Source organism: Oncorhynchus mykiss, chromosome 13, assembly GCF_013265735.2.
Source record: "Oncorhynchus mykiss isolate Arlee chromosome 13, USDA_OmykA_1.1, whole genome shotgun sequence".
In the NCBI taxonomy this organism is placed as follows: domain Eukaryota; kingdom Metazoa; phylum Chordata; class Actinopteri; order Salmoniformes; family Salmonidae; genus Oncorhynchus; species Oncorhynchus mykiss.
Window position 1 is genome coordinate 30,825,004 of NC_048577.1, and position 25,526 is coordinate 30,850,529.

The 25,526-nt window shown below is 43.5% G+C and overlaps 1 protein-coding gene across 1 annotated transcript; it reads right to left on the reverse strand.

The window, feature by feature from the left end:
• LOC110485139 (pre-mRNA-splicing factor SYF1) lies at window positions 1–25,470 on the reverse strand. Its single transcript, XM_036940739.1, has 19 exons — window positions 25,310–25,470; window positions 24,856–25,004; window positions 20,534–20,657; window positions 20,123–20,320; window positions 17,984–18,118; window positions 17,724–17,888; window positions 17,236–17,380; window positions 15,722–15,873; window positions 15,126–15,245; window positions 14,880–15,011; window positions 14,332–14,463; window positions 13,479–13,592; window positions 13,011–13,173; window positions 12,336–12,526; window positions 3,207–3,329; window positions 2,543–2,708; window positions 2,169–2,295; window positions 1,768–1,874; window positions 1–295 (listed from the first exon to the last, which is right to left on the reverse strand). The coding sequence occupies exons 1-19, from the start codon at window positions 25,343–25,345 to the stop codon at window positions 228–230; spliced, it is 2,547 nt and encodes an 848-aa protein (XP_036796634.1). The 5' UTR covers window positions 25,346–25,470; the 3' UTR covers window positions 1–227.
• Window positions 25,471–25,526: the final 56 nt, after the last annotated feature.

The window sequence follows — 25,526 nt, forward strand, 5'->3', positions numbered from 1 at the left end:
ACCTAGATTATCAAATTTTATGACCAATTTATGCAGAAACCCAGGTATTTCCAAAGGGTTCACATACTTTTTCTTGCCACTGTAGAAAAGATCAACGACGAAGTTCACATTCCATACAATCTATTTTCATCATACATTTTACGGGTGTTGAAGGCTCCATTCGTAGACCATGGAGCTCGTCTGTGATGTCATGTCTGTGGGACAGATACCATCCCAACATTCTGTATTCAATCTTCTCCTTCTTTCAGCCCTCCAAAGACAGCAGTGGGGACACTTTTCTGTTCCAGCTGCACCTCTGGAGAGAGACAAACATAATCAAAGCACACATTTACATAAACACCATGGTAGTGTCTCAAATGGCACCCTATCCTCTATATAGTGCACTACCTATGACCAGTTAAAAAAGTGCACTATATAGGGGATAGGGTGCCATTTGGAACATTGACACCACTCTCAAAGTAAACAGGTCACATGCTTGTTGCAGCCATCACGCTGTGCTGCAAGGCATCTCTCGCTCTCTCAAAGACACACACCTGCTCGTCAAACATTTCATTCCAAAATGTCATTCCAAAATCAAAAACATTTGGGATGAATTGGAACCTAATTGGCCAACATCCGTACCCGCAGCAATGTTCCAACATCTAGTGGAGTTGGTCCCCCCTTTGTTGCTATTACAGCCTCCACTCTTCTGGGAATGCGCTCCACTAGATGTTGGAACATTGCAGCGGGCACTGATGTTGGGCGATTAGGTTCCAATTCATCCCAAAGGTGTTTGATGGGGTTACGGTCAGGGCTCCACCCTGATCTCGACAAACCATTTCTGTATGGACCTCGCTTTGTGGACTGGGGCATTGTCATGCTGAAACAGGAAAGAGCCTTCCCCCAAACTGTTGCCACAAAGTTGGAAGCACAGAATCGTCTAGAATGTCATTGCATGCTGGAGCGTTAAGATTTCCCTTCATTGGAACTAAGGGGCCTTGCCCAAACCATGACAAACAGCACCAGACCATTAATCCTCCTCCGCCAAACTTTACAGTTGGCACTATGCATTCGGGCAGGTAGCGTTCTCCTGGCATCCACCAAACCCAGAATGTGAAGCGTGATGCTTGTGTGAAGGCTGAAGGCTTGTGTGCGCCTGCTTGGCCATGGAAACGCATTTCATGACGCTCCCAACAACAGTTCTTGTGCTGACTTTGCTTCCAGAGGCAGTTTAGAACTCAGTAGTGAGTGTTGCAACCGAGGACAGATGTGTGGCCTACCTCTTCGCGGCTGAGCCATACTGCTCCTAGATGATTTCACTTCACAATAACAGCACTTAGTTGACTGGGGCAGCTCTTGCAGGACAGAAATTTGACAAACTGACTTGTTGGAAAGGTGGCATCCTATGACAGTGCCACGTTGAAAGTCACTGTGCTTTCATCAAGGCCATTCTACTGCTAATTTTTGAGATTGCATGGCTGTATCCTCAATTTTATACACCTGTCAGCAACAGGTATGGCTGAAATAGCCGAATACACTAATGTGATGAGGTGTTTATATATTTATTAATATTTTTTATTATTAGGGTTGTCAAGAAAACAGCTAGAACATATTCAATCAAGTGAAACATTCAAAACATTGCAGATAGAAATGCAATGTATAGAGTTGTCATGCTTCTATATTATATGACAGAATAATTTTCTGTAATCTACACAGTCCATTTCTATGTGAATGTTCTGTAGCATTGCTCCCTCCTGAACAGCGCCACCTAGTGGTGTTGTAACTCACCCTCTGGGCCCTGGTCTTCATCATCACCATCCTCATCCTCAATATCAATCTCATCGGGGTTGGCTTGTTTGGCCAGTTCAGCCAGCTCACTCCGAGATGTGTCACTCCTAAACAAACAGATTCACAATGACACAGAGTGGTTAAGACCAGTATTGAACCATTTCTGCATTGTTGTATTTATATTAAATGACTGCCCACTTACTGGGCCCGTATCCACACAGCATCTAAAAATAGGAGTGCTGATCGAGGATCTGTCCATATTATCTTATTCATTATGATTTAAAATCTTAGATCAGCGCTAATATTCTGAGACGCTTTGTGGATACGGGCCCTGGTCTGCAGTTGGGTTTTCAGAGGACAATGGAAAGGATGCTAAATGGGTGGGGGGATGGATGACAGACCTGACGAAGAGGATCTTCTCTTTGAGTTTGGGTTTGTCCTGTTCAGCCTCGGCAGCCAGCTGTTGGGCCTGCTGCTCCAACAGCTTCATATCATCCAGCCCCAGCTGGCCCGGGGCAAGGTCTGAGACTGCACAGACATAAAATAACAGAGTTATACAGAGGTACACCCTAACACTGATTTAGCCCTAACACTAACCAAGCCCCATCTGGCCTGTGTTTTTCATGAAAAACATTTACAGCTGTAAGCATGACACTTCAAAATCATGTTAAAAATCAACATGGAAGATGACACGAGATTAATTGATTCATCATTAGAGACCGAAGGTGTGGGTGCGTATATGTTTGTATGCGTGTGTGTGTGTGCGCATTCTTACTGGTGGCGTTGGTGGTGGCCTTCATCATCTGTGAGGACATGAAGTTGACCTGTGTGTTGTACGTGGCCTGGACGCTGCGCTTGATTCTCAGCATCTCCCGGATAGTGTCTTCGTTCCCGTGGCGGATCTCAAACTCCTTCCACGTCTGCCAGAACGTGGCCGTCATCTGAAGCAAACACACATACAGGAAGTAAAACTTTTTATCGCTACTGTGCACAAACCTGTGTTTCCACAAATTGAGGAAAGGACTGAAACAGGGAAGGAGTACGTGGATTGTCCAATAAGAACAGCTAGTTTTCTGTTCAATAACATTTTCTTACTGTGTGCGTTACAGCTGGGACAATAAACCACAAATTATCGTCACCGACCATACCGATAACTTATCGCAGGCATTTTGCTTATATCATTAATTATAAGTAGCGTACACTAGAGAAATGTGAAGTTTGAAATTAAATACGTTTGCAGAGTGATTGTTAATTGCCCATTTTGTGGCTACAACCATCAAACTAGTAGTAGTGGTAGCACATTAATGTTATAAACGTATCACTCTATTTATTGTTATCACATCAATTCAGGCAATTTATCGCAATATGGATTTTTTCATATTGCCCAGCTCTAGTGCGCACTAATGAAGAGGACCCTAGGTCAGAGTGTGAGAGCTCACCCTTGGGTCACAGATCTGAGAGCAGTAGGAGTATATGGCTCTGCCCCGGTCGATCTCGCCCAGTTTGCTCTCCATGTCAGCGAAGCGCAGGCACATGTCCCTGGAGTGTTCGTCTGGAAGCACCTGGAAGAAAACAACATATTATATTATATATTCGAATATATTAGTTGCACCATCTCAATAAAGAAAAATCACATGATTAATTTAGGGGTGTCTAACTCATTTTGCCATCGGGGCTGCATTCGTTCTTCAACGAGGTCCGGAGAGCCGAAACAGAAGATGTGTTATCTTTCTTTGCCGTCAGAATTAGCAAAACATTTTCCAATATCCATCTTTTGGGAAATGTTTTATGCTCACTGATTGTCTAGCTTTCATTTCAGTGATTATTAGCGAGCTGGAGACAGTCAAGAAATGGTATGAATGTAGGTCTCTTATAATTTTTACAACGTTTCTATTTGGTTTTAGTCATTTGAAAGTATATTGAGTTTGTTCGCCCCCCCACAATTTTTTTGAATCTATATAAGTTTGGACACACCTACATATTCAAGGGTTTTTCTTTATTTGTACTATTTTCTACATTGTAGAATAATAGTGAATACATCAAAACTATGAAATAACACATACGGAATCATGTAGGAAACAAAAAATGTGTTAAACAAATCAAAATATAATTTTAGATTCATCAAATAGGTGCCCTTTGCCTTGATGACAGATTTGCACACTCTTGGCATTCTCTCAAACCGCTTCACGAGGAATGCTTTTCCAACCGTCTTGAAGGAGTTCCCACATACGCTGAGCACTTGTGGCTGCTTATCCTTTACTCTGCGGTCCAACTCATCCCAAGCCACCCTCTTCTAGGGTTACTTCCGGTCACAACTTGCAGACTTGGCAACAACATGCACAGCAACACGTAAACAACCTTACTTTGCTACCTGACAACTTTACGTTTTTTACTTTTTAATTACCGTTTATATTTTTTGTTTTTCCCTCACTCAACTTTTTCACTCCGGACGCTTTATCTGGACATTGTTCGTCAGGACCTCCAACAGCCGAAGCTAAGTAGTAACATTAACATGATGCCTTCTAATTGCAGTCGCTGTACTCATAATATACAGGAGAACGATCGCCTTATGGCGAGGATAGCTGTGCTGCAAGCCCAGCTTCAGACGCAATCGTTAGGCAAGGGTAATTTCAGTGTAGGAAAGGATGAAACAGCGTCTGTGCCACCAGTAAGTACAGATAGTAACATTAGTATAAATCCACTCGCACAGTCCCCGCAGCTGGACAACTTTCTCACGGCTTCTGGAGGGAAATGCTATAGGAATGCTCAACCGGTGTCGCTCATTCAGCCGACAGAAACTTTCAACCGGTTCTCCCTATTAAGCAACGATCCGGAGTCATTGGCCGAGCCATCTCCCGTTACGGGGTCTGAGACGCCGAAGCTTCCCACCATTAGCTCTGACAAATTGAAAACGCTAGTCATTGGTGACTCCATTACCCGCAGTATTAGACTTAAAACAAATCATCCAGCGATCATACACTACCGACGGTAATGCTAATCTGGAGATGGTGCTGGCTAAAGCTAAAACTGGCGAGTGGAGAGAGTATAGAGATATTGTTATCTACGTCGGCACCAACAATGTTAGGATGAAACAGTCAGAGGTCACCAAGCGCAACATAGCTTCAGCGTGTAAATCAGCTAGAAAGATGTGTCGGCATCGAGTAATTGTCTCTGGCCCCCTCCCAGTTAGGGGGAGTGATGAGCTCTACAGCAGAGTCTCACAACTCAATCGCTGGTTGAAAACTGTTTTTTGCCCCTCCTAAAATATAGATAGATAGATAATTGGCCCCCTTTCTGGGACTCACCCACAAACAGGACCAAACCTGGCCTGCTGAGGAGTGACGGACTCCATCCTAGCTGGAGAGGTGCTCTCATCTTATCTACCAACATAGACAGGGCTCTAACTCCTCTAGCTCCACAATGAAATAGGGTGCAGGCCAGGCAGCAGGCTGTTAGCCAACCTGCCAGCTTAGTGGAGTCTGCCACTAAGCACAGTCAGTGTAGTTAGCTCAGCTATCCCCATTGAGACCGTGTCTGTGCGCCTTAGCAAACTTACTAGGATAAAGACCTCCTCCATTGATGCCATTATTGAAAGAGATCATACCTCACATTTCAAAATAGGGCTACTTAATGTTAGATCTCTTACTTCAAAGGCAGTTATAGTCAATGAACTAATCACTGATCATAATCTGATGTGATTGGCCTGACTGAAACATGGCTTAAGCCTGATGAATTTACTGTGAGAAATGAGGCCTCACCTCCTAGCTACAGTGACCATATCACCCATGCATCCCGCAAAGGCGGCGGTGTAATTAAAAATGTAACGGTAGCAAATTTCAATTTACAAAATAAAAAAATGGCGTTTTCGTCTTTTGAGCTTCTAGTCATGAAATCTATGCAGCCTACTCAATCAATTTTTATAGCTACTGTTTACAGGCCTCCTGGGCCATATACAGCGTTCCTCATTGAGTTCCCATCGGCCCTTGTAGTCATAGCAGATAATATAATAATTTTGGTGACTTTAATATTCACATGGAAAAGTCCACAGACCCACTCCAAAGGGCTTTTGGAGCCATCATCGACTTACTGGGTTTTGTCCAACATGTCTCTGGACCTACTCACTGTCACAGTCTGGACCTAGTTTTGTCCCATGGAATACATGTTGTGGATCTTAATGTTTTTCCTCATAATCCTGGACTATCGGACCAACATTTTATTACATTTGCAACAAATAATCTGCTCAGACCCCGACCAAGAAGCATCAAAAGTCGTGCTATAAATTCTCAGACAACACAAAGATTCCTTGATACCTTCCAGACTCCCTCTGCCTACCCAAGGACGTCAGAGGACAAAAATCAGTTAACCACCAAACTGAGGAACTCAATTTAACCTTGCGCAATACCCTAGATGCAGTTGCACCCCTAAAAACATTTCTCATAAGAAACTAGCTCCCTGGTATACAGAAAATACCCGAGCTCTGAAGCAAGCTTCCAGAAAATTGGAACGGAAAAGGCGCCACACCAAACTGGAAGTCTTCCGACTAGCTTGGAAAGATAGTACCGTGCAGTATCGAAGAGCCCTCACTGCTGCTCGATCATCCTATTTTTACAACTTAATTGAGGAAAATAAGAACAATCGGAAATGTATTTTTGATACTGTCGCAAAGCTAACTAAAAAGCAGCATTCCCCAGAGAGGATGGCTTTCACTTCAGCAGTAATAAATTCATGAACTTCTTTGAGGAAAATATCATGATCATTAGAAAGCCAATGACGGACTCCTCTTTAAATCTGGGTATTCCTCCAAAGCTCAGTTGTCCTGAGTCTGCACAACTCTGCCAGGACCTAGGATCAAGAGAGACACTCAAGTGTTTTAGTACTATATCTCTTGACACAATGATGAAAATAATCATGGCCTCTAAACCTTCAAGCTGCATACTGGACCCTATTTCAACTAAACTACTGAAAGAGCTGCTTCCTGTGATGGCCCACCTATGTTGAACATAATAATCAGCTCTCTATCCACCAGATGTGTACCAAACTCACTAAAAGTGGCAGTAATAAAGCCCCTCTTGAAAAAGCCAAACCTTGACCCAGAAAATATAAAAAACTAGCAGCCTATATTGAATCTTCCATTACTCTCAATTTTTTTTGAAAAAGCAACTCACTGCCTTCCTGAAGACAAACATTGTATACGAAATGCTTCAGTCTGGTTTTAGACCCCATCATAGCACTGAGACTGCACTTGTGAAGGTGGTAAATTACCTTTTAATGGCATCAGACAGAGGTTCTGCAGCTTTCCTCGTGCGCCTAGACCTTAGTGCTGCTTTTGATACCATCAATCACATTCTTTTGGAGAGATTTGAAACCCAAATTGGTCAACACGGACAAGTGCCAGCCTGGTTGAGATCTTATCTGTCAGAAAGATATCAGTTTGACTCTGAATGGTTTGTCCTCTGACAGAATCAAATGTACATTTCGGTGTTCCTCAAGGTTCCGTTTTAGGACCACTATTGTTTTCACTATATATTTACCTCTTGGGGATGTCATTCGAAAACATAATGTTAACTTTCACTGCTATGCGGATGACACACAGCTTTACATTTCAATGAAACATGGTGAAGCCCCAAAATTGCCCTCGCTAGAAGCCTGTGTTTCAGACATAAGTGGATGGCTGCAAACTTTCTACTTTTAAACTCGGACAAAACAGAGATGCTTGTTCTAGGTCCCAAGAAACAAAGAGATCTTCTGTTGAATCTGACAATTAATCTTGATGGTTGTACAGTCGTCTCAAATAAAACTGTGAAGGACCTCGGCGTTACTCTGGACCCTGATCTCTCTTTTGACAAACATATCAAGACAGTTTCAAGGACAGCTTTTTTCCATCTACGTAACATTGCAAAAATCAGAAACTTTCTGTCCAAAAATGATGCAGAAATATTAATCCATGCTTTTGTTACTTCTAGGTTAGACTACTGCAATGCTCTACTTTCCGGCTACCCGGATAAAGCACTAAATAAACTTCAGTTATCCTGACTAGAACCAAAAATATTGATCATATTACTCCAGTGCTAGTCTCCTTACACTGGCTTCCTGTTAAGGCAAGGGCTGATTTCAAGGTTTTACTGCTAATCTACAAAGCATTACATGAGCTTGCTCCTACCGATCTTTCTGATTTGGTCCTACCGTACATACCTACGCGTACGCTACGGTCACAAGACGCAGGCCTCCTAATTGTCCTTAGAATTTCTAAGCAAACAGCTGGAGCCCGGGCTTTCTCCTATAGAGCTCCATTTTGATGGAATAGTCTGCCTACCCATGTGAGAGACGCATCCTCGGTCTTAACCTTTAAGCCTTTATTGAAGACTCATCTCTTCAGTGGGTCATATGATTGAGTGTAGTCTGGCCCAGAACGGAAAGGCTCTGGAGCAACGAACCGCCCTTGCTGTCTCTGTTTGGCCGGTTCCCCTCTCTCCACTGGGATTCTCTGCCTCTAACACTATTACAGGGGCTGAGTCACTGGCTTACTGGTGCTCTTTCATGCCGTCCCTAGGAGGGGTGCGTCACTTGAGTGGGTTGAGTCACTGACGTGATCTTCCTGTCTGGGTTGGCACCCACCTTGGGTTGTGCCGTGGCGGAGATCTGTGGGCTGTACTCAGCCTTGTCTCAGGATGGTAAGTTGTTGGTTGAAGATATCCCTCTAGTGGTGTGGGGGCTGTGCTTTGGCAAAGTGGGTGGGGTTATATCCTTCCTGTTTGGCCCTGTCCTGGGGTATCATCGGATGGGGCCACAGTGTCTCCTGACCCCTCTGTCTCAGCCTCCAGTATTTATGCTGCAGTATTTTGTTTCGGGGGGCTAGGGTCAGTCTGTTTTATCTGGAGTACTTCTCCTGTCTTATCTGGTGTCCTGTGTGAATTTAAGTATGCTCTCTCTAATTCTCTCTTTCTTTCTCTCTCTCTCTCTCTCTCGGAGGACCTGAGCCCTAGGACCATGCCTCAGGACTACCTGGCATGATGACTCCTTGCTGTCCCCAGTCCACCTGGCCGTGCTGCTGCTCCAGTTTCAACTGTTCTGCCTGCGGCTATGGTATCCTGACCTGTTCACCGGACGTGCCACCTGTCCCAGACTTGCTGTTTTCAACTCTCTAGAGATGGCAGCAGCGGTAGAGATACTCTCAATGATCGGCTATGAAAAGCCAACTGACATTTACTCCTGAGGTGCTGACTTGCTGCACCCTCGATAACTACTGTGATTATTATTATATAACCATGCTGGTCATTTATGAACATCTTGGCCATGTTCTGTTGTAATCTCCACCCGGCACAGCCAGAAGAGGACTGGCCACCTGGTTACAGTTGAAAAAAACTTGGTTTCTTCCTAGGTTTTGGCCTTTCTAGGGAGTTTTTCCTAGCCACCGTGCTTCTACACCTGCAATGCTTGCTGTTTGGGGTTTTAGGCTGGGTTTCTGTACAGCACTGAGATATCAGCTGATGTACGAAGGGCTATATAAATACATTTGATTTGATCTCAATTGGGTTGAGGTCAGGTGATTGTGGAGGCCAGGTCATCTGATGCAGCATTCCATCACTTTCCTTCTTGGTCAAACTGCCCTACCAAGCAAAAAGGCAGTAACTGCTCAGAGTGGAACTGAGAAAAATGGCTTTTATTAACCTTGGTATCACAGTAACATTATGCAGTTACTGCTAACAAGGACCCCCATTTTCTCCAAAACACCATACAATAGAGGCAGGATACTTGTCCACGTGATGAAGCATGTATTTAATGTAGCAAAAATGACATTAACTCATTTTTGACCAAGTGAGCAGATGCTGCCTTTTTGCTTGGTAGGGCAGCATAGCCCTTACACAGGTAGGTGTTGGGTCATTGTGCTGTTGAAAAACAAATGATAGTCACACTAAGCGCAAACCAGATGGGATGGTATATCGCTGCAGGATCCTGTGGTAGCCATGCTGGTTAAGTGTGCCTTGAATTCTAAATAAATCACCGACAGTGTCGTCCGCAAAGCAACCCCACACCATCATACCTCCTCCTTCATGCTTCATGGTGGTAACCACACATGCAGAGATCATCCGTTAATCTACTCTGCGTCTCACAAAGACACCGCGGTTGGAACCAAAAATCTCAGATTTGCACTGGTCTAATGTGCCTTGCTTGTGTTTCTTGGCCCAAGCAAGCCTCTTCTTCTTATTGGTGTCCTTTAGTAGTGGTTTCTTTGCAGCAATTTGACCATGAAGGGCTGATTCCCGCAGTCTCCTCTGAACAGTTGATGTTGAGATGTGTCCGTTACTTGAACTCTGTGAAGCATTTATATGTGCTGCAATCTGAGGTGCAGTTAACTCTCATCCACTTATCCTCTGCAGCAGAGGTTTAACTCTGGGTCTTCCTTTCCTGTAGCGGTGCTCATGAGAGCCAGTTTCATCATTGCGCTTGATAGGTTTTGCAACTGCACTTGAAGAAACTTTCAAAGTTCTTGAAATTTTCCGGACTGACTGACCTTCATGTCTTTAAGTAATGATGGACGGTTGTTTCTCGCTGCTTATTTGAGCTGTTCTTGCCCTAATATAGACTTGGTCTTATACCACCCCTACCTTGTCACAACACAACTGATTGGCTCAAACGCATTAAGAGGGAAAGAAATTCAACAAAATAACAAGGCACACCTGTGAATTGAAATGCATTCCAGGTGACCTCATGAAGCTGGTTGAGAGAATGCCAAGAATCCGAAAATATACGTTGATTTGTTTAACACTTTTTTGGTTACTACATGATTCCATGTGTTATTTCATAGTTTTGATGTCTTCACTATTATTCTACAATGTAGAAATAGTAAAAATAAAGAAAATCCTGGAATGAGCAGGCATGTCCAAACTTTGGACGTGTACTATATGTATGTATGTATATAAAACAGCCGGAAGTTAACATACACCTTAGCCAACTACATTTAAACTCAGTTTTTCACAATTCCTGACATTTAACCCTAGTAAAAATTCCTTGTCTTACATCAGTTAGGATCACCACTTTATTTTAAGAATGTGAAATGTCAGAATGATAGTAGAGAGAATGATTTATATCAGCTTTTATTTATTTCATCACATTCCCAGTGGGTCAGAAGTTTACATACACTCAATTAGTATTTGGTAGCATTGCCTTTAAATTGTTTAACTTGGGTCACATGTTCCGGGTAACCTTCCACAAGCTTCCCACAATAAGCTGGGTGAATTTTGGACCATTCCTCCTGACAGAGCTGGTGTTACTGAGTCAGGTTTGTAGGCCTCCTTGCTTGCACATGGTTTTTCAGTTCTGCTCACAAATGTTCTATAGGATTGAGGTCAGGGCTTTGTGATGGCCACTCCAATACCTTGACTTTGTTGTCCTTAAGGCATTTTGCCACAACTTTGGAAGTATGGTTGGGGTCATTGTCCATCACTTGGAAGACCCATTTGCGACCAAAGTTTAACTTCCTGACTGATGTCTTGAGATGTTGTTTCAATATATCCAGCTAATTTTCCGTCCTCATGATGCCATCTATTTTGTGAAGTGCACCAGTCCCTCCTCCTGTTTTTCGTTTAAACATAATGATGGTCATTATAACCAAACAGTTCTATTTTTGTTTCATCAGACCAGAGGACATTTCTCCAAAAAGTACATTTTTTGTCCCCATCTGCAGTTGCAATCCGTAGTCTGGCTTTGAGGTTGTCGATATAGGACTCGTTTTACTGTGGATATAGATACTTTTGTACCCGTTTCCTCCAGCAAGGTCCTTTGCTGTTGTTCTGGGATTGATTTGCACTTTTCGCACCAAAGTAGGAGATAGAACGTGTCTCCTTCCTCAGCGGTATGATATCTGCATGGTCCCATGGTGTTTATACTTACGTACTATTGTTTGTACAGATGAGCGTGGTACCGTCAGGTGTTTGGAAATTGCTCCCAAGGATGAACCAGACTTGTGGAGGTCTACAATTTTCTGAGGTCTTGGAAGATGTATTTAGATTTTCCCATGATGTCAAGCAAAGAGGCACTGAGTTTGATGGTAGGCCTTGAAATACATCCACAGATACACCTCCAATTGACTCAAATGATGTCAATTAGCCTATCAGAAGCTTCACGGAATTTATTGTATGTAAACTTCTGACCCACTGTAATTGTGATACAGTGAATAAGTTAAATAATCTGTCTAAACAATTGTTGGAAAAATTACTTGTGTTATGCACAAAGTATATGTCCTAACCGACTTGCCAAAACTATAGTTTATTAACAAGAAATGGAGTGGTTGAAAAACGAGTATTAATGAATCCAACCTAAGTGTATGTAAACTTCCGACTTTACACACAGGTACATCTCAATAGTCTAAATCAGTGTCCCGTGAGGGGCGTCCAATCCGGCCTGTGGATGGTTTGAGTAAAAAAAAAATATATATATATATATATATATTTTTTTTTTACTCAAACCATCCACAGGCCGGATTGGACGCCCCTCACGGGACACTGATTTAGACTATTGAGATGTACCTGTGTGTGTGTGCATAACAAAATGAGCCACTACACTCTTACCTCGATGGCTTTCTGGTAGATCGCTCTGGTGTAGGTGACACCGTAGATCTCTGCAGCCCTCTTGATGTAGATGTTGAACATGTGATGCCTCTCCGTGTTGTCCACCGCCTGCGTAGCTCTCTCGTACACCGCCATGGCGTGACGCGCCAACCCAAACTCCTCCTCCAGTTTGGCGTACAGCAGGTAGATAGCTGTCAATCACAACAGAAAATAGTTAACATATCACTCGTCATTCCTGTAGCTGGGGGGATAGTACCACATAAATAAGGCCATTATCACAAATAGAACCCAGCAACAAACTGATTATAAAAACTGACTGAGGCTGAAAGATACTTGAACACCCTTTTCATACTATCATGCCAACCTGAACCGTACTGAGCTGGCTCGGTCATGGTCTTTTAACATCTGTCATTCCCAGCACGATTCCTGCAACTGTGGTCGATGCGTAACCAGGCCAGCACAGTACAGCTTGGCTTCGTAGTGTGAAAAGGATTGTATTTTCTTTGGTGCTTCTCAGTACCTAAAAAGCAACTGTGATGATGATGACTTTATTGTATAAGTCAGGAAATTATTTTTTCATTGTACAGCATGTCAACTTAGAGTCTAGACAGACGTCACAAACATGCATTAGACATAAAGACATACAGAAGTCACGTAGACAACAATGTATCTTACTCTTGGCGAACTTGGCTGGACAGCCATCCAGCGCCTGCTCAAACAGGTCCCGGGCCCTCTCCAGCTTCTTGCCCCCGTAGCGGTCGATGAACTTGGTGAGGTAGGTGTTCCAGATGTCATAGACGTTGGGCCACCTGAAGAGGGCGATGCCACGCTCGTACGCCTGCAGAGAGTGCATGAAGACCATCAGCGACAGGAATTTACAACTGATCAAAATGCTGTAGTTAAGGGTGAAGGCATGGTCAGGGTCGTTCGTGTTCAGTAGGGAACTCGGCCCTAGACATGACCCAGTTGTAAAGTAACAGTTTGAATGCAGTATGAGTTAGCGTTTATGTTCTAGGCTGTGAAATGTTAGACTGGTCCCAGTTCAGGCATCATGACAATGACCATAAAGGTTGTCAAGACAGCACAACAGAACTGGGACCAGGCTAGTGAGATGTGTGCAGCAGGGCAGGTGGTTGGTGTCACCTTGAAGCTCTCCTCAAAGTAGTTGTGCTCCTCCAGGAACATGGCGTAGTTGATGATTATCTGGGGCGTGGCTATGCGCAGGTCAATGATGCGGTCGTACACCGCCTTGGTGGACTGACGGGGAGAAACGACCAAGACAAAAGGTAGGGTTGTTAGTTACATCGTATGGTCGTTACATGTTTGGTCCCTAAAACCGGGTCATCACTATGCACAAGATGCAATTTTCAGTTTCTCCTATTCTAACAAGATTTCATCTGAGAGAAGAGCTCACGGAATACAAGAAACGTATAACCTAAACAATGTTAATCAATCCAATCCAGAAACCCTAATGAAGGATTTTTGGGCTCCCGAGTGGCGCAGCGGTCTAAGTGTGGCGCACTGCATCCGAGTGGCGCACTGCATCTCAGTGCAAGAGGCGTCGCTATAGTCCCTGGTTCAGATCCAGGCTGTATCACATCTGGCCATGATTGGGAGTCCCATAGGGCGGCGCACAATTGGCCCAGCGTAGTCCGGGTTTGGCCAGGGTAGGCCGTCAATGTAAATAAGAATTTGTTCTTAACTGACCTGCCTAGTTAAATAAATGTTTTTTTTTTTTTTTTTTTTAATGAAAGCTTCTTGCAGCCAAAACGTTAGTTGACTATTGCGTATACACAGGCAGCTCAATTCTGATCTTTTGACCAATAAGAGCAGATATTTATTTTGCCAATAATGGGGCAAAAGATCAGATTTGGGCTGCCTGTATAAATGCAGGCTTAGATGTGTTGCATCAAAGCTACCTTCTTTTCCTTTCTAAATCAGTGCAATTGAAATACAACGAAGACAGACACCGTAGAGGGAAACATGAAGAAAGTACCTGGAAGGTTCCCATACTCTCCTCCAGGTCAGCCAGCATGGACCAGACCTTCAGAGACTTGTACACTCTGTTCTGCACGGACTCTGACACGTCAAAGTACTCTGCCTTCTTGGACGGGATGGCAGTTGCTTTCTACATATTTGGAAAGAGAGAAAGTCGAGGGATATTTGCACAGACATGCATCCAGTTCATTCATTCATCCCCCTGTAACTATTCCCCAGGTCGTTGCTGTAAATGAGAATGTGTTCTCAGTCAACTTACCTGGTAAAATAAGGGTAAAATAAAAAATGTACATCTATAGAAAGAATATTTGAAACTATGAGAAGAGCAGTCTACATCATAGAATTTGAGATTAGATGAGGGTATTCATTTATTGAAGTTATTAAATAGATACATTAAAAAAGCAAGTACAGGTCAGCCGCCCACACAGCAATGTGTAGCAGTTTAAACGCATTAGAAATAATTCAGGATGACAGAAAAGTAAAAACAAAATGTACGTGTCTTTGGAGTGTGTGACAGTATTTGTTGTGCCTGTGTTTCCGTCTCACCCTCAGTATACGTAGCGCCTGTTCGTAGTTCTCATGGCGTAGCTCCATCTCCCCGTATTCACACCACACGCCAGCCAGGTCGTCAACCTGCTTGTAGTTCACCTTGGTGGCTTTCTCAAAGATGGTCCGCGCCTGATGGTGGGGAAAAGTGGAAAAAGAACATTTAAAACAATAAATAAAACTTAACTTCCTCTTGGGTTGAAGGAGTAAATCTCCTAAATGGGGAAACCTTAGTTTGAGACTCACGTCGTCTAGCTGCTCGTTCTCCTCGTAGAACTTGGCGAAGGAGACCCAGAGAGAGCTGGGTTTCCCTGTAGCCTTCATAGGGTCCACAGTCTGAACTGCCTCTGTGTAGGTGTTGATGATCTGAAAAGGGGGTTAAGAGACACTGTACATGTATGTGAGGAAGAGCATGCAAGGTACCTATTGCCAGCTAGAAAGACTAAGAAACCATGTTAAATGTAAAATCTTTAAACATGTATTAATTGCTACTCTCTACCAATAACACAGATGTAAACTAGCTCGGATTTTTCTCAAACCCTTTTCACATAATTCCAACCTGAAAAGTACTGCGCTGGCTCGGATATTTTCATTTCACATCACAGTTCCAGCTACAACAGTGGACGCGGAACCAGGCCAGGGCAGTACACCGCAGTTCAGTAGAATAAAATGGGTATTAGAGACAGTGCCAAAAAGATGGCACAGTAAGACTAGGGCTAAGAGCTCAGGGCCTGTATCCACAAAGGGTCTCAGAGTGCTGATCTAGGATCTGGTCCCATCTGTTCATATAATCATATTCAGAATAAACTGATCCTGGATCATCCACTTCTGGTTTCAGCTACCTGTCGTGGTTTCCCCTCGTACAGTTTGACCCTCTTATGCCACTCGTGGACGTTGTGGGGATTCTGTCTCAGCAGCACACTGTTCAGCAGGAGGGGCCTGCGGGCGATCAGCTGCTCAAAGCGGGCCAGACGCAGCTCCAGGTCTATGTCCTCTGAGACGGGAAAGGGAACACGAGTTGAGCATAACGACAAAGGCAAAGCATTCACTTGCGGCTGTGATTCCCCCCCTTGTAATATTTATTTACAGTTATTCTCGTTGAGATCAAATCTATTTTTGCGAGAAATTGTGATACTCTACAATCCAGACACACTGGGTGCATCTCAATACTCTAAAATGGCTGGCTTCCCAAGACTACTCTCTTCAGTTGCATTTATGTTGAAGGAACTAGCGCACAAGCATTTCTGTAAACTGTGTACGTGACAAATAACATTTGTTTTAACTCGATTTTTTTTACTCAAAGTCGCAACCAGGATTGGGAAAACAGTAACATGGATACCTAGGTCAGGAATCGATTTCCCTTAACCTTTTTGGGATAGGGGGCAGCATTTTCACTTTTGGATAAATAGCGTGCCCAGAGTGAACTGCCTCCTACTCTGTCCCAGATGCTAATATATGCATATTATTATTAGTATTGGATAGAAAACACTCTGAAGTTTCTAAACCTGAACGCGCTTTTGGATTTGTTTACCAAACGCCCTAACAAAAGAAGATATTTGGACCTAACTGATCGACATTATCGAACAAATCAAAACATTTATGCTGGAACTGGGATTCCTGGGAGTGCATTCTGATGAAGATCATCAAAGGTAAGTGAATATTTAAAATGCTATTTCTGAGTAATGTTGACTACCCAATATGGCGGGTATCTTTTTGGCTGCTTTGTTGTCTAAAGGCTGTACTCAGATTATTGCATGGTTTGCTTTCTCCGTAAAGTTATTTTGAAATCTGACACAACGGTTGCATTAAGGAGAAGTTTATCTAAAGTTTCATGTATAATAGTCGTATCTTTATCATGGTTTATTATGAGTATTTCTGATGTGGCTCTCTGCAATATCACCGCATGTTTTAGAACTACTGAATGTAACGCGCCAATGTAAACTCAGATTTTATCAAACAAAACATACATGTATTGTGTAACATGAAGTCCTATGAGTGTCATCTGATGAAGAACATCAAAGGCTAGTGATTAATTGTATCTCTATTTCTGCTTTTTGTGACTCCTCTCTTTGGCTGGAAAAAATGACAGTTTTTCTGTGGCTTAACATAATCGTTTGTGGTGCTTTCGCTGTAAATCCTTTTTGAAATCAGACACTGTGGCTGGATTAACGAGAATTGTATCTTTAAAATGGTGCAAAATACTTGTATGCTTGAGGAATTTTAATTTTTGTTGTTGTTAATTTGGCTGTTGCGGGAGGGGTGGGGTTCCGCTAGTCCTAGACAGGTTAATAGTTATTTGAGATCTGAGCAGGAGACAAGGAGAGTAAGACACTTTAGACTATTGAGATGCACCTACCTTCTTCATCTTTCCCCAACTCTGAGGTAGTCTCCATCTTGGCAGCGATCATGCTCTCCTCAAACTGGGCGTAGCTGTCGAACACCTGGGTGAAATCTCTCACCGTCACCACCGTCAAGATGGCCTCCTCATACACATCACGAGCCTGGTGGGCCACAACACACAAGCATTCAAATTAGTCTGTGTGTGTGCATCCCAAAAACTGTGAATATATTTATTAACACTTAACTTGCACTACATAACAATGTTGTAAAGCTTCATAACATGCATGATAGCTATTAAAAACGTGTCAAATATATATTATGACAATGTTATGGTGGTGAGTTACCCTATAATCCTACATCATTTCTAATGACCCTGATGCATGACGACAGAGTCAAAAGTGGACTATAAAGATGATCGTCTATAGGGCTCTGGTCACAAGTAGTGCAATACAAAGGGAATAGGGTCATCCCTGCCGTTTGGGAAGCATCTATCCAGACCAGTACCTTTTCAAAATGTCCACTGCGGATGTAGTAGTCAGCCAGGGAGCACCAGAGTTTGCCCAGCTGGTCTGTGAAGCGAGTGAGGCCTCCACGGATGATGGCCCCAACATTCAGAGAGTTCACCTTGTCTGGGTTCTGAGAGATCAGGTCACACAGCTCGTGCCATAGCTGTTAGATATTAACCAAACAAACATGGGGATAACGTTAGATATCAACCACACAACAACATGGGGATAAGGAGGATGAGCCAGACGTGGTCTTACCTGGTAGTTAGACTTTCCCTCCTTGGACACAAAGCTCTCATCGTTGACAACGGCTGCCAGACGTACTGCTGCTTCATCCAGCTTGCCGCAGGAACGCAGGTAATCTATGTACTCCTCCGCATTCTCTGGGGACAGCTGCAGAGAAAGAGAGAGTCAAATCCAGGGGGCTGTTGCAGAAATAACTGTCATTTTGAGAAATATAAACTTTTGGCACATGACAACCAATATATAAATGTAGCTTTCTTTATCAACCATGTATCTAATAATTCTGGAATACGGGCGCAGTGTTCTAAGGCACTGCATCGCAGTGCTAGCTATGCCACTAGAGATTCTTGGTTAGAGTCCAGGCTCTGTCGCAGCCGGCCGCGACCGGGAGGCCCATGGTGCAGCGCACAATTGGCCCAGCGTCGTCCGGTTAAGGGAGGGTTTGGCCAGCGGAGATATCCTTGTCTCATCGCGCACTAGCGACTCCTGTGGCGGGCCGGGCGCAGTGCACGCTGACCAGGTCGCCAGGTGTACGGTGTTTCCTCCGACACCTTGGTGCGGCTGGCTTCCGAGTTGGATGGGCATTGTGTCAAGAAGCAGTGCGGCTTGGTTGGGTTTCGGAGGACGCATGGCTCTCGACCTTCGCCTCTCCCGAGTCCGTACGGGAGTTGCAGTGATGAGACAAGACTAACTACTACCAATTGGATACCACTAAATTGGGGAGAAAAATATATATATATAATTCTGGAATACCACACTGCTGCTTGTGTGGAAGACAAGAAAACATTAAGCAGAGAGAAAATATTTTGAACGCATGTATATGGTCCTGTCCATTCCTTCAAATAATTACAAGAGCTAAATAAATATCTAGGGTTATCAGGGTAATGCATACAGGTAATTCCAATATGAACCCTAGAGGTCAGAGCTCTCTTGACCCAAATATTCAGAAAATGTTTCAGATTTCTAATGATATATGATTTGGAGATTACACACACAACATGACATTGCTGCAATGTTATCACAAGTTAGGAAACTCTAGGAACAGGGCCAGTAAGTAAGCTTTGTCCAAGCCCACTCTAGGTACAAAATCACAGACAAATAAACAACAACAAAAAATCACAGCCCCAGATGGTACCGACAGATCAAATTTGGGGGTCTGACTTATGGACTATAAGGTTGAATAGTTAACTATAAAACCAACAAGGACTAACTTCCAGTGAACTGGATCACGTCAAACCTGGCTGCTTGAAAAGAAGCTGAGAGAACTCTGGAATCAAAAAAAGGTTAGGCCGACCAATACAGGTTACTCAGAGAGGTATCAGAACCCAGGTGAAGGATGAAAACTACTGCATTTCTGATGGTGTCTCTGAGCTGCGGCCTGTCTGTGGCACAGGACGACACCCCAATGACTGAACATGAGGTGGAATGCGCTGCAGAACTCATGCTACATGTTGACTCTGATTACAGAATTCGGAGTCATGGAGGAGAAACCGCAAACCACAGTGGAAAAACTGCAAACCACAATGGAAAAACTAGGAGTCAAAGGTGCTCTTCTCCACTGTCCTGAGAGAGACTGGAGAAATAGGGCCCTTCAGCCAGGAACTAATCTGACCTACAGCAAGGTCATCCCTAACATTGGCAATGCCTACCACCCCCACATAGGAGAGTTAACAGCCCCTGTAAGAGGGGTGTACTACTTCAGCTTCTTCTTTCATGCTGGAGGATCTGAAGACTCCCACACATCCCTGTTCAAGAATGAAGAGTGTATGCCTATTACATCTGATCACAAGTCTAGTACTGATACAGCAGATAACGGGGATGCAGTCACTCTACAGCTGGAGGTGGGAGATCAGGTGTACATACGCCTACGGGCAAATGCACACTGTCATCTATTCCAGGCCTACCTTCTATGTTAAGTGATATATTGTAGGTTTCTGATGTGACGTGTGGTTGGTGTTGTTATAATCTCATAACCAAGACAAAATCTTATCACCATTGTTGAAAATAAATAGTGTGTATTAATGTGAATTCTGATTTGTTATTTATTTATTTTTTAATCCTGTGACTATCTTCCATAAGGTGAGGCTTCCGTGGCTTCAGCTTTGGTTGTAGTTCAATCACAGAGGAGCAAATCTTCTAGAAATGTCCTCTTACCTTGAGGTACCTGCGGTAGACACGGATGGCGGTCTCAGGCAGGGGCAGGTTCCGGGCAAAGCGGAGGTACAGGGGCCAGATGCGAGGGTGCTGAGTGACGGGAAGGGCTCGGAGCGCTCGGTCAAATGTGCGTCTGCTCCTGGTGATCTTACACTGAGACACCAGGAACTGGCAGTAGTCCAGCCATATCCTCGGCATCTAGGACATCCACGGGAAGAACAAGTTATGTGGGATACTATTCCTACAATCTCAGACGACAAAATCTACTTCCAAGTAAAAAATACTCTCACACATAAATGTACTCTGTGATAGTCTGTGCCAATGAATGGACAATGATATTCCTCAGAGTTTGTGCGAGTATTTTCTCTTAACAGGGGATGGACGGACAACGGGACATAAGCATATGCCTACCTTGTGCATGAAAACCAGTGCTCTTTCATGGCAGTTGTTGATCTCCTCGTAGGCTGGCTCCATGATGCACTTCCCTTTGACCTGTTTCCGTCTCTCTCTCAGGTAGTTGTACCATAACTTGTAACTGCAAGGTCACGTATGAACAATCCGTGAACACAGTCATGACATTTAGCAATGCCTAAAACCATAACCCAGACACTGGTTGTTATTGAATACCATACCATTCTATGATTTTCAAATAAGCCTAGATTTTGGGCCGATTTTCCAGAGACTGATTGACAAATGTTTTTAGTCCAGGACTAGGTCTAAGATTTGTCTAAACATCAGCATGTTACCATGGTTACTCCATGGATGTCAGTCTGAAAGAAGTTGCTGTAAAGACACAATAGTCTCAACAAGCCAGAATGTTGAATACAATGATATTTTAACATACTCTACCGGTTGTCCATGCTGTTGGTTCTTTTGGTGGTAGGAAGTGGAGATAAGGTAACCACAGGATAGTGTTGTTTACCTCGCGTTTTTGAGGGCCGGAAGGTTCTGTTGCTTGCATTTTCCATTCTTGACGCATTTCACGCGATGCACAATATGTGAACAATAGCCGGATGTAACCGAATGCTGTCGACCAAAGCGCGTTCCCTCACAGTCAGCTGGAAGTTTTTGTGATATTTGCCAGCTCTTTGCGTGGGACAACATGTGGTCTGTGCTTTGGTTAAACTCGGCCATTGTTGACATATTGTGTAAGTTGCGTGCAAATTGTGTCAGCATTGAAAATATAAAACAGAAATACAAACCGGCATACAGACCAGCGTACTAAAAGTCGGGTTAATAACACTACTCTGTGGATATTTTGTCTCAGAGTAACTCCTACATTAAGACAAAATCAGCAGACAACAGGTCAAGCAGGTTCAAATTAAGTTTATTCAACAGTCTGACTTGTGATGGGACTGGTCACAAAAATGAGACTACATGTTAGAGACGAGAAATAGGCGTCTTCCACTCTCAGATTCGTTGAAAGGCTAGTTTAAGATGAGTCCTGGAAATCAGCCCTACAATTGAAGTCGGAAGTTTACATACACTTAGGTTGGAGTCATTAAAACTTGTTTTTCAACCACTTCACACATTTCTTGTTAACAAACTATAGTTTTGGAAAGTCGGTTAGGACATCTACTTTGTGCATGACAAGTAATTTTTCCAACAATTGTTTACAGATTATTTCACTTATTATTTCACTGTATCACAATTCCAGTGGGTCAGAAGTTTTACATACACTAAATTGACTGTGCCTTTAAACAGCTTGGAAAATTCCAGAAAATGATGTCATGGCTTTAGAAGCTTCTGATAGGCTAATTGACATCATTTGAGTAAATTGGAGGTGTACCTGTGGATGTATTTTAAGGCCTACCTTCAAACTCAGTGCCTCTTTGCTTGACATCATGGGAAAATCAAAAGAAATCAGCCAAGACCTCAGAAAAAATAATTGTAGACCTCCACAAGTCATGTTCATCCTTGGGAGCAATTTCCAAATGCCTGAAAGTACCACGTTCATCTGTACAAACAATAGTGCACAAGTATAAACACCCTGGAACCAAGCAGCCGTCATATCGCTCAGGAAGGAGACACGTTCTGTCTCCTAGAGATTAACGTACTTTGGTGCGAAAAGGGACCTTGTGAAAATGCTGTAGGAATCAGGTACAAAAGTATCCATATCCACAGTAAAACGAGTCCTATATCGACATAACCTGAAAGGCTGCTCAGCAAGGGAGAAGCCACGGCTCCAAAACAGCAATAAAAAAAGACTATGGTTTGCAACTGCACATGGGGACAAAGATTGTACTTTTTGGAGAAATGTCCGCTGTTCTGATGAAACAAAAATAGAAATGTTTGGCTACAATGACCATCGTTATGTTTGGAGGAAAAAGCGGGAGGTTTGCAAGCCAAAGAACACCATCCCAATAGTGAAGCACCGGGGTGGTAGCATCATGTTGTTGGGGTGCTTTGCTGCAGACGGGACTAGTGCACATCACAAAATAGATGACATCAATGAGGGCGGAAAATTATGTGGATATATTGAAGCAACATCTCAAGACATCAGTCAGTCAACACCATAGTACCCTCCAAGCTCGTCATCAAGCTCGAGACCCTGGGTCTCGACCCCGCCCTGTGCAACTGGGTACTGGACTTCCTGACGGGCCGCCCCCAGGTGGTGAGGGTAGGCAACAACATCTCCTCCCCGCTGATCCTCAACACTGGGGCCCCACAAGGGTGCGTTCTGAGCCCTCTCCTGTACTCCCTGTTCACCCACGACTGCGTGGCCACGCACGCCTCCAACTCAATCATCAAGTTTGCGGACGACACAACAGTGGTAGGCTTGATTACCAACAACGACGAGACGGCCTACAGGGAGGAGGTGAGGGCCCTCGGAGTGTGGTGTCAGGAAAATAACCTCACACTCAACGTCAACAAAACTAAGGAGATGATTGTGGACTTCAGGAAACAGCAGAGGGAACACCCCCCTATCCACATCGATGGAACAGTAGTGGAGAGGGTAGCAAGTTTTAAGTTCCTCGGCATACACATCACAGACAAACTGAATTGGTCCACTCACACAGACAGCATTGTGAAGAAGGCGCAGTAGCGCCTCTTCAACCTCAGGAGGCTGAAGAAATTCGGCTTGTCACCAAAAGCACTCACAAACTTCTACAGATGCACAATCGAGAGCATCCTGGCGGGCTGTATCACCGCCTGGTACGGCAACTGCTCCGCCCTCAACCGTAAGGCTCTCCAGAGGGTAGTGAGGTCTGCACAACGCATCACCGGGGGCAAACTACCTGCCCTCCAGGACACCTATACCACCCGATGTCACAGGAAGGCCATAAAGATCATCAAGGACATCAACCATCCGAGCCACTGCCTGTTCACCCCGCTATCATCCAGAAGGCGAGGTCAGTACAGGTGCATCAAAGCAGGGACCGAGAGACTGAAAAACAGCTTCTATCTCAAGGCCATCAGACTGTTAAACAGCCACCACTAACATTGAGTGGCTGCTGCCAACACACTGACTCAACTCCAGCCACTTTAATAATGGGAATTGATGGGAAATTATGTAAATATATCACTAGCCACTTTAAACAATGCTACCTTATATAATGTTACTTACCCTACATTATTCATCTCATATGCATACGTATATACTGTACTCTATATCATCGACTGTATCCTTATGTAATACATGTATCACTAGCCACTTTAACTATGCCACTTTGTTTACATACTCATCTCATATGTATATACTGTACTCGATACCATCTACTGTATCTTGCCTATGCTGCTCTGTACCATCACTCATTCATATATCCTTATGTACATTTTCTTTATCCCCTTACACTGTGTACAAGACAGTAGTTTTGGAATTGTTAGTTAGATTACTTGTTATTACTGCATTGTCGGAACTAGAAGCGCAAGCATTTCGCTACACTCGCATTAACATCTGCTAACCATGTGTATGTGACAAATAAAATTTGATTTGATTTGATTTTGATTTGAAGTTAAAGGTTGGTCGCAAATGGGTCTTCCAAATGGACAATGACCCCAAGCATACTTCCAAAGTTGTGGCAAAATGCCTTAAGGACAACAAAGTCAAGGTATTGGAGTGGCCATCACAAAGCCCTGACCTCAATCCTATAGAAAATTTGTGGGCAGAAGTGAAAAAGCATGTGCGAGCAAGGAGGCCTACAAACCTGACTCAGTAACACCAGCTCTGTCAGGAATAATGGACCAAAATTCACCCAACTTATTGTGGGAAGCTTGTGGAAGGCTACCCGAAATGTTTGACCCAAGTTAAACAATTTAAAGGCAATGCTACCAAATACTAATTGAGTGTACGTAAACTTCTGACCCACTGGGAATGTGATGAAAGAAATAAAAGCTGAAATAAATCACTCTCTACTATTATTCTGACATTTCACATTCTTAAAATAAAGTGGTGCTCCTAACTGATGTAAGACAGATAATTTTTACTAGGATTAAATGTCAGGAATTGTGAAAAACTGAGTTTAAATGTATTTGGCTAAGGTGTATGTAAACTTCCGACTTCAACTGTATATGTGCAACAGTAACTGTCTGTGAAAATGTTCCTGTCTCTAGTTAGAGACAGACTACAAACATTAGTCTGGGACACTACAGTATTTTCCATGAACCTTTAGCAGTGTATTCTTATTCTGGCACTGGAGGCCAAGGGGGGTGTATTTTGGGGCAAAAACAAAACTATGCATGGCACGCACCCCTTTGCCCAGGACCAGGATTGGGAGAAACGTTGCCTCTACCTGCCAGGTAGCTCTTTCAGAGCTCGTTCGTATATCATGTTGAGGATGGACATTGTGCCGTTTTGTTTGAACTCGATGTAACGCATCCAGCACTTGACCGAGTACGGATTCCTGATGATCTCCTCCTCATAAGGCAGGTCATCTTCCTCCTGAAAAATACCATCACAAACCCAGCAAAACGGTCAACAGGAAGCCTTCTCTCCTTCGGAAGTTGAACACTTTTCTCTCCTTCGAAAAACGCGGCACTGTTCTCAAAACTAGTGCAACGTTGCTCGGAGAATAGAAAGGGCAACAATATGCTGTAAATTCACACACAGTAGACTGTACAGTATCTCAAGGAACAGTTTGCCGGGACATTCAAATCGACACAGCCGAGGTCGAGGAGGCCGCATAAATATTACAGCATGCTGAGAGAATTCCACAAGGAAATATCAATATTCATTAAATAACTTACAAATATTACGTCCGGTTTCCCATTTAGAGACGCCATTTTTTATTTTAAGACCAAAATAAACGCCCGTAGTTGTCAAAAGTTCCCAAAAATGTAGGTATTGTTACTAAACTTCCTGACTCCTCCAACGTGTTCAGAATGTAAAATAAACCCCGCCCCGTGTGGAAATAATATTGGGTAGTATAACGGTCACTCAACAGACTATCCAATCATTAGTCAC